Raw genomic sequence first — 18,767 nt, forward strand, 5'->3', positions numbered from 1 at the left:
CCTCAGGCAGCAGAGCGACCCCAGTGACACACTCCATTACCCCATGCACACAATTCCAATATGCCGCCACCTCACGGCATTCCCAAATGATATGGTAAGGTAGCACTCAATCCACACCCGCGCTTGCATAACCCATCCGAGGAAAAGCCCATCGCAACCAAACGAGAACCAGTAACATATACCCGATGAAGAATTTTGAGTTGGACGAGGCAGAGACGGGTGGGAATGGCGACCTCTTTTGGGGAAGACAGTTCTGACTGCCAGTCTTCGTCATCCAACTCCAACCCGTCTCTGGTCCAGGCCCCCCTGCGACGCACAAGGAGATCTGCCGGATTGTTGATTAATTTCTTATAAATCAATGAGATCGTACTATCGGGCAGATGACCATCAAGCATACGGTCCTTGAGTGGGGAGGACTCGGGAACATTAGCATCGGTAGCGAAGACCGACGTCAAAGCACGGCGGACCTGCGCATACCTGAAAAACTCTATCACTCAACTCCTACTCACTCTGAAGCACCTCAAAGGTCTTGACCGCGCCTTTCACCCAAAGGTCACCCACTCTGCTTATACGGATCATATCCCATTTCTCAGAACCTTTCGTTGTCCAGAGGCATCCCAGTCCTTCAGAAGCATACAGAGGGGTCGCTCGTGTCAATCGATCGTTCCATCCCATGGCCGTGTTTGCATCCTTCCACACATGCACCGCAATCTTGGTGGGTCCTGTTAGGTTCCTTCCCGCTGTCCGAGAGTAGAGCGCTCTATTGAAGTTACCGCTGGGTAACTGGTGTTTATCCATCTCGAAAGCCAGATTTGGTGCATACATTGCGACGTCTTCTGTTTCTCGACGTCGCCCCTGGCTGCCATGCTGGAAGATGCGCTCCGGAGGGGCCCGCGAGACCTAGTGAAAATGGCCACCTGCGGGCAAGGCACCAAAAATCCACTAAAACTGGCTCGTGTGGCCAAGACAAAGTCACGGCTTGACCCAAGCGGCTGTGATGGTGAAGTAGCACTCGCACTGAATAGAGGCTGGACAGGTCCCCGACCAAGCGAAACCGTCTCGTAATCAGACCATGCCAGGACCCAGAAACGAAACCGAAAGTTGGAGTAGGGCTACTGAGGAGACCCCACTGCCCTTGTTGTTCAACTTCGTCCCGGCTTCACCAGTCGCCAAGTCCCCGGCTCGCCTCAAGGTGTGCCTCAAAAGTTAAAATCGCTGTAATTTCGGTTCCCCGAGTCCGAATTAAAATCTGAAAAGAGTTATGGACTCAGTCGAAGTTCATCCTCGAGAATCCGTCCAAGAATTCAGGATGTTATCAGGATAAGTTGCGAAGAGTGGCGAGGGTCCGGGGAGCCCTGTGCTCACGCGACCATCTTGGATGCGCGCTAAGCTCCTCCTCCTCCTCCGTGAGGCCTTTGTTTTACAAATTAGAACATTCTGCCTTCTAAGGTTGGAATGTTCTAATAGCCTTAGAGCCCTCCTTAGCGGGCTCTACCGGCCATCAAAGGCCTGCTTCCTTGTAAAAGGCCCTCGCTGAATGCTGTAGCGGGTCTTTAATGACCAGTACAGCTCAGCTACGGCGGGCTCTAAGGCTATATTGGTAGCTCACTCGTCCATCCAATCATAGGTCTGCTGTACGTCTAATGAAAAAGCTATGCACCATAATGTTAATTCATCCCATGCTGAATGCAGTGTACAAGACTATTTATGAGCATGATGTGGATTTTCAATTAAAATGGCAATGAAAATGAGTTTTGAAAAATGAGTTAACAACCATTTGCACACTTCTAAACACAATTAGTCTATAAAATACAACCCATATTAAGGTTTCCTAAGTAAAAGAACCATGTGAATTCATGTTGCCTTAGGGTTGGATTCAGATATGAGCTAAAGGTTACACCATATCTCATGAATTTCATGTCTTTTATATAGATCTCACTCTCTCTCTCTCTTCCCCCAGGGTCCTTTAACCCTCTATATGTCATGTGGTATATGATTGTAAAATCCCAACTAGCAAAAAAACCTACATGATGTTGATCAAAATCTTCCAGGTGTGTTGGTAACTCGGAAGGGCAAGAGCTGAGTTGCCAATGACGTGGTTATCCCAGTTTTCTGTGGAGGTTTTGGACCTCTTTAGTTTTTTCAGCACTAATCAGGTACTTTGTTTCCTCCTACACAGTGAAAACTGTATATAGTCTTCTAGGAGTAATGTGTTTGAGGAAAGCCAGGAACAGGACTGCTCGGCAGTCAACTGGACCTACAAATCTATTTTTCTGTCACTTAGAGAGTGAAGTGTTGGAAGGCAAAGACGTTACACTTGTTTGAGACGAACCGGTAGGGTATGCCGTGCCTGTTTCCTCCTGTGCTTTGTTTTGGTTAAAAGTCCCTTGCTGTTCTTGGTTTTGGCCTCCCGCAGTAACGCTAAGATGGGGAAAGTTGTGGCTGTTGGCCAGACTTTTTTCTGCTGTGCTCCTGACCTGTACGTGTTTGACTTTCGCTTGGGTCCGGAGTACCAAGCTTAACCGTATATCCAGAAGGAGTGAGTTTAAAGTGTTTGGCAGGGATGCAAATGTGTCTGTTATGTGGGATCATGAACAGACAGGGTATTGGAGAAAGTGGCTGTTTGCGCTTTAATGATTTAGTTCTTTAGTGTAGACAGTTTAGAGTCCATGCCTGTGATGTATATCGCTAGGATATTAAGTAGGTCCACTTTTAAGTCCAGTTCATCTGAATGGTAGTAGTCCACAGAAGATTGAAAAGTTTTTAGCAGGATGGACCAAACGTTCGGCTTGACGTTTTAGTTCTTATTCAAGACTTTTCCTGTTGACGGGGGTTCTGTTGGTGGCAGTGTACCCAGAGATGAATTATCCATGACTACAGTGAGCTCAAGGTTTGTGATGTCCAATACTGTGGTTAGCACACCTTTAATTGTTTTTGCCATATGTGCCAATGTAGACCTCATGCAGTTTAAGTCTGACTGCATCGGGACAGGGTCCTGGGTCACTTTTGTGTCTGATTCAGGTTATGATTTAAAGGGTGTGCTGGAGAGGTTATCACGGGCCAGGTTGCTGATGAACAGAATAGGTTTGAGTAAAGTGACCTGGTGACTGATAACCTGTATAACAAGTTTTTGTGTGAGAGTTTGAGGCTGCGTGAACTCGTCTGACCATGATGTGTGCTGACCTGGTGGTATATGGGCCCCTTCAAGACCGCCTTTTGCTGGGACGTTGTACCCGATTGTTGGCACCTCGTCCTTCAAGGTTTCACTGTCTTTGTTGGCGATGCAGCGGTTGTCCCTGGTTGTCCTTTAGAGATCACAGATTTTGTCATAGATTTTATACTTGCTAAACCTGATTTTTCCGTGTCCTTTTTCGAGTTTGGGTCACGACCCTCGGTAATTATTAGTGGGGTAAAAGGCTCCGGGAGACAAGGTAGGCTGTCGGTTTTGGAACAGATTTCCGTGCTCAGTCTTCCGGAGCCTGCCTGATCAGGCTGTGCAACCATCTAAGTGTCTGCGGTCGGGCTGTGGGTTTGAAAGTGGGAGGGGGAGAATCCCATCTCAAGAACCAGTTATAGGGGTTTTGAGGTTTGGGGGTGTTATTCCTGAGGAGTCCAGAAGCCCTACCGAGCCCAACCCGGGCAGCTAGCAAGAGAATGGCGCCGATGTGGGGTCCAGCATGGGAGCTCATAAAGAGTGTCTGCCTTCTCGGGTGGTCCGCACTAGAGTTGCTTTTTATGGCTATTGGGCTGTTACATGGATTAGGGGGTCTTTAAAAACAGCCATAAAGTGAAAATGCAAGAGGAACATCTTGGGACTAGAGAATACCTTGTGTGAAGGGAGAGTCAGTTGGGGGACTTTAATGTTTACATTCACACTATATTGAGAGCCCTTAAAGAGAATCCTGACTGGTTTTCCTGCCCTCGTGTCATCCAATCATTTTTGACAGCCAAGTTCAGTTCTGTTTGTACTTTACCAGCTGCCTATAAGGCCACTCTCGTTTGTAAATAAAATGTTACCATGTCATGACCTGAACTTTGCTTCCCTCCTTCTGTAACATGAAACGTTACCATGTGTTCCCTTGTCTGGCGTGTTTATAAGGACAGAAAGGGTATGTTTATATCATATTGAATGGTTATTTTTTGGTACAATGTTTTTGTGCGTTGCCCAACTCCAGTGAATCTCTTCTGGTAGATATGACTTTCCTTCATCGTTTAATAGATGCAAGTTGCATTTCCTCTTGTTGGGGGTTCAGCTAGGTTCAGTCCACATATTTTCGAAATTTAACTTGTATTGGTAGACATGTTTCAGCGGTGCCTGAGAGGTTGAAGTAGAAAACAAAAATGTAAATATAAAGACACAAAATAGTAGCAAGGTATAGGATAGAACATCAGTCAGCTTCGAGGCATGGGTGTAGTAGCCCGACTTCACCCCTAAATGAAGGCCCCAGTTTGTAAAGTTCACACATAGATTCATTGCAATTTTTAGCTCCAATTAGGTATATTGCAATGTAAAAGCCCACAGTTAGAACCAAGAGCTATAATGCAGCCCACAGAAATCGCAATATTTCCCATCCGAGTAGGATAGAAGACCGGATACCTCAGTGGCATTTGTTGTTTCCTTCGAAGTTCCAAAGCAAGCAGTTGTACTTATATAAAGCATATTTTGGTAAAGATATTACAAACTCTGTTTACATGTCACAGTGAAAGGTTCATAAACTGTGTCCTATGGAGAATCTGCTGACCAACCATATTTACATTGTTTAATTCTAGTTCACGTGTGCCAAGAAAGGACAATTCAGCTTCATTCACAGAGGAACCGCTTTCCCGCAGAAGGGCAGACAACAGATTATCTGAGCAAGAGTTACATGAGATGTCAGAAAACCTGTCTCGCAAGTTAACTGAACTGGATTTGGTACGCAGAGTTTTACAGTGACGTGTGAGATGCTTTCGTTCTTTTGTTCTTATTTTTGTTTCTTACTGTACTTGACATCATACTTAAATATTTGACTGGTAAATACAGATCTTCTGCAGAGTCCATGACTCTATAAAACATACAGTGGTGTACATTCTGCTTTAAACTTGCTTTCCTACAGCAAATATCAACAAAAAGATTTCAATTGCATAAAACCAGAGCTGAAGTATAGAACACATAATCACTGTAGGAAATTGCGTTACGGTGAAACCCTACTAAAGCAGCCACCACAATCCTTGTCAGGGTGAAACAAAAGTAAGCCCCAAATTAACCTGTGCTCAACTCTCTCGTAGCTTTGGTAGAAAAGCAGTCTGGCTTACTTTGGAGGCATTGTATAAAATATTTATGCAGCACTTCAAACAGTAATAAAGTGAAAGCACAACACAAGAAAAATTCCCCACCAATTTAAAAAATAGAGTATAATGTGATCAATTATTTGACACTAAAATGACAATAATCCAATTAGTAGAACCGGAGATGTGCAGTTTTCAAGATTTTGAAAAAGAAATTGTGCTTAACCAAAGTTGGCGCTTTGTGCTTTTATCTGGTTGCGCTGGGGCAGGACAAAGTCACAAGTTCAGGCTGACCACAATGGATCACGGTCTGGGTTCAGGGTTGGCCTTGCTCAAATCCTAGAGCTGTTATGCGGGCTTGCTTCGGAGCTGCGTCTGTTCCAATGAGAAACTGCTAGGTATGCTTCGAGGATGCGTTGTGCAGCGGTCGTTCCGATGAGCTGTGCTGGCTGCGATGCAGGCTTGCATCGAGGCTGCGTCAGTTCTGATAAGGCGTTGTGAAGAGCTACATCAGGTTTGGGTCACGCTGCATCAGTTCTGATGAAACCACAGCTGGGCTGGCAGGGGCACCTTTAGCTCCACTTCCAAGGGTCCAGGACTGAAGGGTCACCACTTGGGGGGAGCGGCGGTTAGCACTCACTGCAGGCAGAGACCAGGTTCAGGATGGTTAGATCCTTTTCTGTAGCTGATGTGATCAGGAGGCCAGACACCTAGGCCATAGAGTCACTCTATTGGTCCTGGGTTCACAATGCAGGTCCAATCTTTCTCACTCAGGCAGCAGAGTTGCACGGACAGTTCATCTTGCAGCAGAGAAGCCGCTCGGCCCTACAGAGTCTTCCACAGGTCCACAAGTGTATTGAATGGTTGGGTCTGAGGGTCCACTCTGAGGTGGGAGAAGCTTCTAGAGCTCTTCCCACCTACAGAGGTGTTTTGAATTTCTTGCCTAACTGCCTTGGCCCCAGCTGGTCTGGTGGCACAAAAGACTTGTGCGAAACCCTTTATGACTGTTCTGAGTCAGAGCCTTTGTAATGAGAAAGTGTGGTAGGTGACAGCTCCTTCCCCTCATCGTGACCGAGAGGGCTGATCCGGTCAGTATCTGTTCCCCTTTGTCCCCCTGTCTAGGAGCAGTACACAATGACCTACTGCCAGCCTCACCTAGTCATGTAATTCAGGATACAGACTGCAGACACCAAATTGTTAGGACAAGAAAATGCCAACTTTCTAAAAGTGGCATTTTCATAATTGTGACTTGAAATCCAACCTTACCATTAAATTGAAGTTTTCCAGAGTGGGAGCATCAGCCCTGGGTGTTAGCCACCCTTCTTCCACGCTCCTTCCCCCCCCAGTCCACAGATGGTAGCTGGACTGGCCATTCAGCTCAGGGTCTGTATCCCAAGGCTGAACAGGTGTCAAAGGTGAGGCCTTCTTTCACCTACCCATCCATCTGGGCCTCTGTACTCTTCGTTTGAAAGTAATCCTCTAAAATATCTGAGTTTTCAGAACACCGTGGCCGACCTCCCCTTCCAGCTCTTCCAACACCGGGGCCAACTCATCCCCTATAATACAGTCAATGGGCATCTATGGACTATCTATGATCCTCCTCTGGGTCATCCCCCACCCTATTTCAGGGATACCATATCCATGGAGCAGAAAATGTCCTGACCCGGGGCCGAAGTTACTCTACATGCCTGTCCGGTGTGCAGCTTCAGGGGAAAACAGCCTTTCCACTGCCATTTTCTGGCTCACCCGTTGTCCCTCAAAGCAGTGACCCTATTTACTTTGACCTGGTAGAAGGGATGGCTTCCACCCTCGGGGTTCTCAAGTCTACCCTCTGAGTTCACCTCCCAACTAATGGAGATAAAGGCATGGTCTACCTCCTGTCCTCTGGGACTACTTACCTCTAAGGCCACATTGGCCATTCCTGTGGAGGTCCCACATGTGGGTGGTTTCCTAGGACGAAGAGAGCACCCCTGCTTGTGTCCTAGCTGGGATCGCTCAAAGAAGTGGGGTTGGGAATGAGGCGCCCTGGACCACTGCCCACCAGAACCTCCTCCCTGTTTCTCAGAAGGGATTTGGGAAGCTTTTCCTCCCATCTTATTTGGGGACTTGTTAGTGTCTTCCTTGACCTCCCCCTCACTCTGCTGGGGGAAACCTGAACAACCCTTCTTGGGGTCACTCCCAGGGTCCTTCTTAGACACGTTGGTACTAATCCAGAGGTCTACCTCCTTCTCAAGCTTTCTGAGGTCAGTGATCTTGCTGTGAAGCAGGTCCTGGTACAGCTTCACAAAGCATGTACTGAACATGTACACTCTCAAGTAAAAGTATTCACTTTGCTGCCCCACAGCCAACCGCTCCATGCCTTACTGGAATAATCCAGGAAATCCAACCATGACTAGTTTGGCAGATTGCCTGTCCCTAAATCTTGTGCAGTATTTCTCTGGGCTGATTCCAAACTTGGCGAGAAGGATGGCTTTCATAGGGGCATACTTTATCTGGTATCCTATCTCTAGTGTGAGTAGGCGGTCTCTCCTCACTGTAGGCATATGCTTCCAAAGACTTGCCCCCCAATATTTCTCTGAAACCCTTTGCATCCTTGGGGCTACTGCTTGTCAATATCATCCCCCACCACATAGCTAGCCACCAGGTCTTTAGGAATGTGGACCTTTTTATCTCCATTGGACACTGCAGTATCGCTGCCACCATTACTGTTGGAATCCATTTGCTTTGCCTCGAGTTCCAGCTCTCTTGAGGCTTCGTTCATGAACCAGTTGATACAAAGCAAGTTTCTACTGCACTTTGTCAACAGTTCAATTGCATATGCACTTTGATTTGATTACAGTTAAGTTACTGGTAATGCAATGCTTTTGATATACTGTATGTATACTTTGTATAGGCTTTTTTAGTAGAATCTTAAGTAGATTACTTTACAGATTACTTTTGTTACACAGTGCTGTATGCCTGGATACTGCACTGGGACATTTCCTGTAAAGAGGTAAGTAAAAGCGTTTTTTGTTATTTAGTTACAATTTTAAAGGTTTTCATAGATTTTCCTACTTAGAAACTTTTCACAGAAAAACAGGCAGTATTATCCTATGGAGGAAAATAGTGCTATCGGTTAACAGGTAAGTACTTTGTGTGGAAGTTGGTATTCTGAGGTAAGACTCAGGGGTCCCCCAGGGTCAAGGATGCACTCTTGTTACACCCTCAGCGGCACTCTGGCGGCTTGGTGCAGAGTGCTGAGGCTCAATGTTATCAAATGGGCTATAGGGGGCCTCCAGTTTGTGGCTGCCGACACGCAGGCCACTGGGTTGTGGGAGCAAAGCTCCTGGACTTAATCTCAGGGCAAATGGGCTTTTGAGCCAGCACAAAAGGTGCACCCTCAGCGGCACTGGGACTGCTGGGAGCAGAGTGCTGTTTTGGCGTCGGGAGCCCTGTAGCTTTCAATTAGGAATCTCAGGTTTGCTAACAACCTGCTGGCTCGGGACAAAGGTCTTCCAGGTGTGACCAACACTTGGAGAGCTAAATTGGGATGCTGGGGGTTGGTTAGGCACTGTCTGTTGGGCCACCCAAGGCCGTGGGGCGTAGGGTGCAGAGGTGCCATTTAAGGTCTGATCTTCTTACCTGCTCCTGGTCGCGGTTGGGGAGGACCTTCCGGTTTGAGGCTGCAGGTGTCGGCTGGAGGCTTGAGGCAGGTCGGGGGTCACCGGATCTCGGGTCAGGATCGCCAGGGAGACCTCCTCGTGGTGTTGGGCCTCTCGAACTCGGGCCGTGGGCATCAGGTACAAAGTGGTGCAGACTTGCAGATCCTGCCAGAGCTGGAGTTTGTTGGTGTGTGTGTGTGTGTGTGTGTGTGTGTGTGTGTGTGTGTGTGTGTCTCCTCCTCCTCCTCCTCCTCCTCCTCCTCCTCCTCCGGTGGCACAATAAGTGCTATAGCCACAGTGCTATAGGTAGCCATGGTACCTTTTACAAGAGACTGAAATCTGGTCAGAGAGGTCCCAATTGCGGGTACAAGGTATATTTTTGGGGAAAGAACACAGGTCCTGGGAACCTGATTGGCAGGGACCCAGGTCGCATCAAGTCAAAGTGCATCAGTAGTCTGGCAAAAAGTTGGGGGGGGGGGGTTACTGCAACAGAATCCAAGCTTCCTACACAGTCGTCACGGCAAAACACAAGCAAACCCCAAATTAACCTGTGCTTAACCTTCTGGTTGCTTGACCCTAAGAAAAAGTCAGGCTCAACTTAGAGAGGCAATGTGTAAAGTATTTATGCAGCACTTCAAACAGTAATGAAGTGAAAACACAACACAACAAAAAAATCTCAAACCAATTTAGAAAAATAGAGAAACATGTAATAAATTATTTGACACCAAAATGACAAATCTCCCAAGTAAAACCAGAATTTGCAGTTTTAAAGCTGTAGATAAAACTGTGCTTCAAAGCACCAACTGGTTATCTGGTCTTGCCGGACTGGGCCAACACTGATGGAGCACAGACCAGATACAGAGACCAAGTTAGTCCCACTGATAATGTTACCTTAAATCCTGGTTGCGGAGTGTTGCGCAGCGGCGGTCCCAAGAAGCGATGTGAGGTCCGCGTAGAAGATGCGCCGTACATTGGTTCCAATGAGCTTCGTAGGCTAGCGTTGAAGCTGCTCCGTTTCGATGAGAAGCTGCGTGATCCATGTCGAGGATGGGTCATGCAGCTGCTGTTCCGATGCAGGCTGCGATGCAGGCTTGCGTCAAAGCTGCATCGTGCTATGCTGGTTTCAATGAGGTGCTGCACAGAGCTGTGCCAGGTTTGCATTGTGCTGCAACAGGTGTGACCACTGCTAGACTGACAGAATACATTTAGCCTACTTCCAAGTGTCACGACTGGAGGGGGGGCGCTCGAGGGGTAAGGACTCACAGCAGATTGCAGGTGCAGGATTAAAGATGTTTGGAGCCTTGCAACTCTGATCTGGAGGCCAGCCAACTAGCCCTTGGAGTCACACTGGTGGACCTGGGAAGAGAAGCTTTGTGACCTCTCCACCTACAGAGGTGTCTGGAATTTCCTGCCTACTTGCCCTTGCCCCAGCTTGTCTGGGGGCACAAAAGGCAAGGTTTCACTCTAGCTTTGAGTATGCTGAGGAAAAATCTTTGTGATGTGCAAGTGTGGTAGGTGACAGCTCCTCCCCTCATCTTGACATAGATGGCCCATCCTCCCAACACCTGTTCCCCTTTGTTTCACTGTCTGGGAGCAGTACACAAAGACCAACTACCAGCTATACCTAGTCATTTGACCCAGGATACAGGCTGCAGGCACCAAATGGTTATGACTAGAAAATGGCAACTTTCTAATGGTTTCAATTTCAGAACTGTGGGTTAAAATCTGGCTATACCATTAAAGAGCAGTTTAAAGTGCAATTCTTTAGAGGCCAAACTCTACATTCCTACTTGCTCTCAATTGAAAGTTATCACTTACTAATTGTAATTCCTTGCATACTTAAGCCATCTAGTGTTGGGCTCGGACGTGTTCTTGTTTTTCTTTAAAAGAAGTCTTTTCGAGTCATGGGACCTAGTAGCTCTTTCAGTGCTAATGCGTATGGGCATCGCTCAATTGTTAGATTGTCTTTTTCTCTGCTATCAGGTTCAGGTGTGTGTATCTGAGCTCCGGTTCTATGCCGCATGGGATTCTCACCAGATTTCGGAATTGTTCCTCATCAGTTGTGGAAGAAATCACACTTTCTTGTAGGTCTCCACCATCGCATAATCTTTGATTCAGTTCCAGTAGACAACTTCTTGAAATACCAACACTGTGGTCGAGGATGTCCCCTTGATGGAAAGAACTCCATGTCAGTCCTGCCCTACTTGCCACGCCAAGCATCTGAGGACAGATCTCCACGAAGTCCGCAAGCTGTGTTCGTCCCCGAACACCGTGAGACAGGCGTCTCTTGTGTCTCAGAATTAATAGACCCTTCAGGGTCAAAGAACTTGCCGCACCGCTTCAGCTTCCACAACGCACAGAAGGGAGGTGGAAGACACTTCGGACTGCTTCGGAAAGAGAGAGAGGAGTCTGATGTCAAACAGTTGGACGTTCCAACTATTGAAACTGACAAAGCTTTCTCACCAAAAAAGCTTAGACTGTGATGCTGACACGTCGAGGCAGCAGAGCCTCCGCCAGCCCCTTAACCGCTTAACACCACAGTGAGTATTACCACCTCCCCTTTTTTCCAAAATGAGGCACAAGCCTCGACCACCCGGGCTAACTCTGAGGCCTACAGTGCACCACTGCCTTCCAGCCATGATCAACACAGCTGTTCAAAGCTGTATCACATTCTGCGCCGAAGTCCTTTTGAAACCTCAAGCATCGACTGTCGCTTTGGCCACAGATCCAAAAATACAGGTTTGCCGCGCATCGGATTAGAAATGGTTGGACCCGAAGCATTTCGAGCCAAGACACCCCACCTCGAAGCCTAGGGACAATAACCCAAAGCATGGACTGATTTAAAACAAATCATAAAAGGGTGGACTTACCACCATGCAAGAGATATTTACATCATAAAAACAACACAGAATAAACTTTGAGTCGAGTTAAAAATTAATAACATGCTCTGCAAAAGTGGCGGAAAAAAAAGATCTAAGAAGAGAAGAAAAAGTATAAAAGAATAATGGTTATTCAAACAAGAGGCTCATTGTTATTAACTTGTGCTGTGTAAAAACAAGCATTGGAAAGAAGGGAGGAAGAGTCTGTGGTCTGCCAAAGCCTGGCCTATTGTCCAGGAACCTCTTTGGATGGTGCTCTTTTTTCCAGCTCTATGGAGGCAAGTTTCAAAAATTTTATGGTTTTGCATGATAGTTCAATCCAAGACCCGCTTAGGCATCTTATCACCGCCGCCCTGCAAGTTCTCACCTGGGCTTCTCTTAAGGGAGATCGAAGGAGCGCTTTTCTTAGATTTTGGAGAGCCAGGCATATACATATGAGGTACAGTAAAGACTCTGCACCGTTGCCGCATAGGCGGCAATCGGGAGTTGCCCACTGCCGTAGCCATTTGGGAGTGAGGTCTTTGGACGAGAAGCAGCCCAACCTTAGAAGGCTTAGTTTCCTTTTATAGTGGTCCCTGAAGCATTCTTTCAAATAATCCTGTGGTTTTAGGTGGGTATATGACGGCAAGACGATCCAGGCATGGCTTTTGCCAGCCACTGCTGCTTTGTCCATTAATAGTGATGATTGTTTGACTGCTTTCTTGGTTAGCAGTTTGAAGGCAGAATATGTCATGGGCAGACGCCAAGATTCATCTAGTTTTAATGCCTCCAGCGCTTGCCTCAAGATCTTGTATATTGAGTCTGGCTGCCCGGCCTGTTTTTCGACTTCTAACCAGCAAAGGTGGGCCAGGGATTCCTCTTCTGCCTCCCTCATGCGCCAGTAATATTTGACGAGTGCTCCTTGTCTTGCTGGGAGCTGGTTAGTGAGACCGTACTCCAAACGGATTTGGGCTTGCGAAATGTGTCTCGGAATTGAGAAAAGAGTTTTGAGCCCAAAGCATTCTCAGCTGAGAAAGACCTTGTCACCGTCTGGGCATCGTCCCTCTTCGGCTCCATCCAGACCACCATCTGCGGCTGCGTCCTCACCCCTTCTGAGGATTTTGAACAACCAATCCTTGAGCAACTGTAAGAACTCCTCAACGCAAAGCAGTAAGGTTTTTTTTTTTTTTTTTTTTTTTGGAAGACCTTTATTTATAATAAATCGTACATATAGCCCAACAAAACGCCCGAAGGCTCACAAATTCAGCACATAGCAAAATGGCAGTGCGCGAAGGATCTATTACAGAGGTACTGAGGTCTAATTTTCAAATTTTAGTTCTGAAGGATAAACGGTATCAGGATGTCGTAGGACAGCACATTGGTTCCGGCGTTATAGAATCAGGAGAGACAAGTATACATTGCACTAAAATTACCAGAACCCCGACTTTCCACAATGAAGCAAAACGTCTAAACCCAGAAGAAAAGGGAAAAAGAATAGAAGGCCCATAGAACAAAAAAGAAATAAACAAACCCCCCCCCCCCCCCACACCCCACCCTGCACCTCTGCAGCTGGCTACGGCCTACCCCCCCCCCCCTATCCCCCCCCACCAGTGATGTGCCTGTCGCCCCACAAAAAGGAGACCCGAAATATAGAAAGTAAGAAAAGGGTCTTAATCTATAACTACTATGAAAGTAGTGAGAAGCGGGGAGGAGCCCACCACCAGTCCCCCGGCATCACCCTCCCGTAATGCCGATATTAGCACAAAGTATAAAGTCCGGTGACAAAAAAACATTACTAGCAAACAATTTACAAAGCACGAAATCGGCACATTGCGCAATCAAAGAAATCAGCGCGCCACACATCTGTCTCGGTCAGCAACGACGAAACTGCCAGTTTGTGATAGCGTTTTCTCTTTTCCGCCATTGCTTACCAAGGTAACCCAGGAGGGCGTGAACGGTAGTCCAAAAGAGTCAATTTGATTCAAGCACTCAACCGTATCATGTACACGCAGATCCATTGATCCCAGGCTGGGCCAAAAGTACACCATCCTCATATTATAGAGCGAAACCGAGCCAGGGAGGAAAGTCTCAGTGTCGAAACCCTTCTGGAGCGGTCCCCGGGTAACTAGGAGCATGGTTTGGGGAGAACACTCCCGTCGCGTTTGCAATCCGTGGTTTTCACGTCGTCCCGGGCAAACACCATCTGCAGCAATAGTCGTCTCGGGGCTTGGAGTCTCAAAGCCGTCACTGTCGCATGAGGCAGCCATCTTGTCGCAGACAGACGTGGAGCAAGGAATGTCGCTGTGGACCTGCGAGTCAGCCATTTTCAAGCGTCCCAGTGCACACATTATATCGTCCACCTTGCCAGTCAGGGTTCGAACAGAGTACACCATATCGTGATGAAGGGAGAAAACAGCCGCCAATAGATCGCCATAGCCCTGATCACTTCCACGCTCCCCTCCGAACATGTCCCCTTGCTCCACACGCCCACGACCACACTGTGAACCAGACTCCTCAAGGCAGCACTCCATTATGCCCTCCGCGGTCTTCGGTAGAGACACTCCGAGTCGGGCCAAGCTGCGCACAATGGGGCATCAGATCTCCGTATAGTAAAGGAGCGGCAGACAGGACCGAGGTGTGGCCATAAGCATTGTCCCTTAAAGAAGCCGCCCTGTTAGATGTCGAAGGGGTGGAGAATTCGGGAACCTCCCGCCATTAGCTGGACGGTGGGCAGGCAGTCTCTTGGCAGCCAACAGTCCGGGCTCCTGCAGTCGTACGATTCCCCCAGTCAAATCGCCAGGCACGCTTGGCTCTGTACCTGCAGTCCACTGGGGCGCATGTTTCAAGTTCGGCCGTTTCTCGGTAAAAATGCTCCGACCGGTTCCCCACAGTCGCTGACGCCCGATGTTATTCGCTTGGCAGCCGGCCTCGATATCCACTCGAGGCCCCGGACCCAGGGCTGTTGCGGGCCGCAAACTGCAGTCGGACGTTTCACCCGCTTGCAAGTAATCGCAAGCCTCAGGATTTCACCGCGGGTCGTCGGAACACATCAGCATCCGCAATGTGCCGTCTCGGTGCAGGATCACCGGCAGGATAGTCACAAAGGAGGAGATGGTCCTCGGAGCCGAAGGACTACGAGTCCGATCCGGGCGCCATCTTGGCTCCTCCTCCCGAAGCAGTAAGGTTTTATATCCAGCTGGGCACTGGTTGGATCCTGGCAAAACCTCTGCAGGTGCTGAAAGACTCAATTGCTAACAAGAGAAAGTTGACTTTTGAGGAAGCACTCAATCCTCCTGTGACACCCACTCCCTGGATGCCTAAGAGATTTGACAGTGCTTTCTCTCCAATGCCTCCTGTTCATCCTTCTCCTCCACTTCCTCCTCCCCCTTTCTCGCCTTTCTCCTCCTCCCCTTTGCTGCCTTTGGATTCTCTTCAACATTCACCACAGGGTTCCTTACACCCAGAGGTGGGGACAGTCCACACCTACCCTGTGACCCTACATTTCACCCATAGGGACCAGACCTCTGGGATGTCCGACACCGAGCCTTCAGCAGACACAGGCCTGTATCCCACAAAGCCCTCACCTCCAGGCGACACCACCTCGTACCATGAGGTCCTTTGTAGAGCAGCTACCGTTCAAAAGGTAGAGATGCACATGCAACATGAGGATGATGATTTGCTCATTGAGATCTCCTCTACCCAACGCTCCTTACAGTATGTCCCTATGCTCAAGGGAGTCCTTAGCCTGGCCATTGAAATATTTAAAGAGCCATTTAAAGTGAGAGTTATTGCACTGAGGATCAACCAGAAATTTAAGGCTTCTCCCTCAGAACCACAGTATGTTTGGGGCCAGTTTCTCCCTGACTCCCAAGTCATTGATACAGCTCGAAAGCGAGCTAACACACAGGGGCTTGGAGATGCATCCCCTCTGGACCGGGAGAGTGAGAAAATAAATGCCGGGGGCAAAAAGGCAACGGTGCAATCTGCTACTCAATGACACATGACTAACTCTATAGGCCTACTCTCATGGTATGACCCTGCCCATTGGGATCAAACTGTGTACTTTTTCCAGCATCTCCCAGAACAGTATCGCCAAAAGGGACTAGAGTTAGTAGAGTAGGGCAAGATCATTGCCAGCACCAACATCCTCTGCTCCCTGCATAAAAACTAGCATCCTTTAGCGCCACCATGTGTGGTAGCTCGTCTCTGGCTTTAAGTCACAGGGCCAGCAACACCTTTTTAAATGTACTCTTTGATGGTCAGCATTCTCTTCTGCCCTCCGTTCGAGGAGATGTTAGAAAATATCCAAGAAGATACTGGCACTGCTAAAGATATGAGGTTCCTGCAAAACCTGTTCCTCGTGGCTCTTTCACCACTCTCAATACCGTGGTGCAACCAAAACCCCCGCCCTGTAAACCTTTTCTCCCCCCCCCTTTTAAGGACCATACAGCAGTCTCCTTCACGAGGTTACTATAGGGGTGGATACAAGGGTAACAATGGCAAGGACAGAGGAAAGCGCACACCTCCCAAAGGGGCTTCTCCTTAATAACACGGACTCTCTTCCACCTGACCTCCCGTCGTCCTCACCCCCGATCACACATCATCTTTCGAGGGAAGGCTGCAAGTATTTCTACCCGCTGGAAAGAAATCACCTGCGACTGTTGGGTGCTGGACATAAAGGAGTGGCGCTGTCTAGAACTCATACATAAATACACCACCAAACGACTTGCCACCTGAAAATGTGCGCCTCCTTTAATAGGACCTAAGGTCCAGAGAAACGATTCCACCACAACACCGGGGAAAGAGGGTGTATTACCTGTGCTTCCTTATCCCCAAAAAAGACAGTTCCCTCAGACCCATCATCGCTCTCGCACCTCTCAACAGATACGTTTTGTCCGATCACTTTCATATGGCGACTCTCCTTGAAGTCATACCACTACTGCAGCAAGATGACTTCATGGCTGCCCTTGATGTGAAGGACACCTACTTTCATATACCCATCTACCTAGAGCATCGAAAATACCTGCGGTTTGTGGTCAGTGTACAACATTACCAGTTCAAAGAACTTTGGTTTAGGGTTACCACATCCCCAATGGTCTTTACCACATTTTTGGCCGTGATGGCAGCAGCTTATCTTGGAAGGAGCAGCATTCACGTGTGTTAGACGGACCGGGAGGGTCGGCCGAGGATAAGGGGAGAGGTCTCCGGGGAGAGCCGTCTCCAGCGATCGTACAGACAAGTAACTTCCCCCCCACAGACGGACACCACACAAGGGTAAAGTTCAACGAGACTTTATAGGCAATTCTTTAAGGTTACGATGGAATGGTACAAGGAGGTCTGGACTCAGGGGTCCCCTCGGTTCTGGTCTCTGGCTTGGGAAAAGGGTAGCGGGACAGTCTTGTTACCAAAAGATGAAAGTAGCTCTCAATCCTCGAGCTCGGCGTTCTAGATGATCGGGCCGCGGCGGAGCCAGCAGGTCCCGAGATGGACGAAGGAAACGACGGTCCGCGGCGGAGCCAGCAGGTCCCGGTGAAGATGGTGAATGCAAACGGTCCGCGGCCACGCCAGCAGGTCCCGACGACGATGAAGGATATGAAGGTTACGAAGGTTGCGGCAGCGCCAACAGGCAAGACGATGGTGCACGAGACAGAGCTATGGCAGCGCCAGTAGTCCGTCAAGGATGAGTTCTTCTCTGCGTCTCTCGACTCCAAGATACAACTGCCTTCCTGCTCTGGAGCTGCCCCAGTTATAGGGCTGGTGCCCTTTGATGTCCGGACCCTCGCACTTGGAGGTCGGGAGGTCCGGGATGAGGGAGTCCAGACACCCAGCAGGGGGGTGGAGCCAGCGCCCGGGGAGGCGATGGGCGAGCGGCACCTGGCGGGGGAGAGCCATCGACACCTCTTTCCCCCAGTGACTTGCCAAGTAGCCCGCTCACCTCCTGGGTGGATGGTGGTGCCGGGATGTCTGAGACCTGGCCAGGCCCAGGGTTGGGGTCGATCGGGGGCCAGGCGGCCTTGTGGTGGAGTGTCCAAGATGGCGCCCAGGATGGGCGCGCAGGCCGGCAGTGGATCAGGCCCACGAGGTCGACATGTTCGAGGGTAGGGGTCCCGGAGGGGACGGAGGACGTGTAATGGTGGTGGGTGGTACCTGCGTGACCGGGCTCGGGCCTGGTCGGGCCGGGGGAGAGTGGCCCTTCATGTGGCCTGTCCAACATGCGTCCCCCCCCAGCTGAAGGCGGGGAGAGTTACCCATCCTCTTGGGGACTCTCCTCGTCGAGGCGGAAGAACCGGGACAGGCCATCCGCGTTGGCGTGATCTGGCCCAGGCCGATGTTCAACTGTGAAGTCCATCCCTTGGAGGGAGATGGACCAACGTAGTAACTTCGGGTTTTCTCCCCGCATCTGCATCAGCCACTGCAGGGGTCGGTGGTCGGTCTGCACCCGAAAGTGTGTGCCAAAGAGGTAGGGCCGGAGTTTCTTGAGGGCCCATACCACGGCGAAGGCCTCCCTCTCAATGGTGCTCCAGCGTTGTTCTCGTGGTAGGAGTCGCCTGCTGATGAAGGCCACTGGCTGATCAAGGCCTTCGGTGTTCACTTGAGACAGGACTGCCCCGATGCCATGGTCGGAGGCATCCGTCTGGACGACGAACTCCCGGCTGTAGTCGGGGGCCTGGAGCACGGGGGCGGAACACATGGCGGCTTTCAATTGTTCGAATGCTGTTTGACACTCTGGGGTCCAGTTGACTGCCTTGGGTTGATTTTTTGACGTGAGTTCCGTGAGGGGACCCACTATAGTACCATAGTCTTTCACGAACCTTCGGTAGTAGCCCGTGAGGCCCAGGAAGGCTCGTACCTCGGTCTGGGTGATGGGGGGCTGCCAGGACTGGATGGCGGCAATTTTGAGCTGCAGAGGGGCCACCAGGCCGCTTCCCACCTGGTGTCCGAGGTAGGTTACAGACCCTTGACCAATTTGACATTTGCTGGCCTTGATCGTGAGGCCAGCTCG

General features: G+C 49.3%; 1 protein-coding gene across 1 annotated transcript in view; it reads left to right on the plus strand.

The window, feature by feature from the left end:
• CEP95 (centrosomal protein 95) overlaps nt 1–18,767 on the plus strand; it is a 622,972-nt gene that overhangs the window by 352,812 nt on the left and 251,393 nt on the right. Inside the window, exon 11 of the mRNA XM_086930924.1 lies at nt 4,771–4,912. Coding sequence (XP_086787050.1) covers nt 4,771–4,912 — 142 coding nt within the window. The remainder of the gene's footprint in view (nt 1–4,770; nt 4,913–18,767) is intronic.

This window comes from Lissotriton vulgaris, chromosome 7 (assembly GCF_964263255.1).
Source record: "Lissotriton vulgaris chromosome 7, aLisVul1.2, whole genome shotgun sequence".
In the NCBI taxonomy this organism is placed as follows: Eukaryota; Metazoa; Chordata; class Amphibia; order Caudata; family Salamandridae; genus Lissotriton; species Lissotriton vulgaris.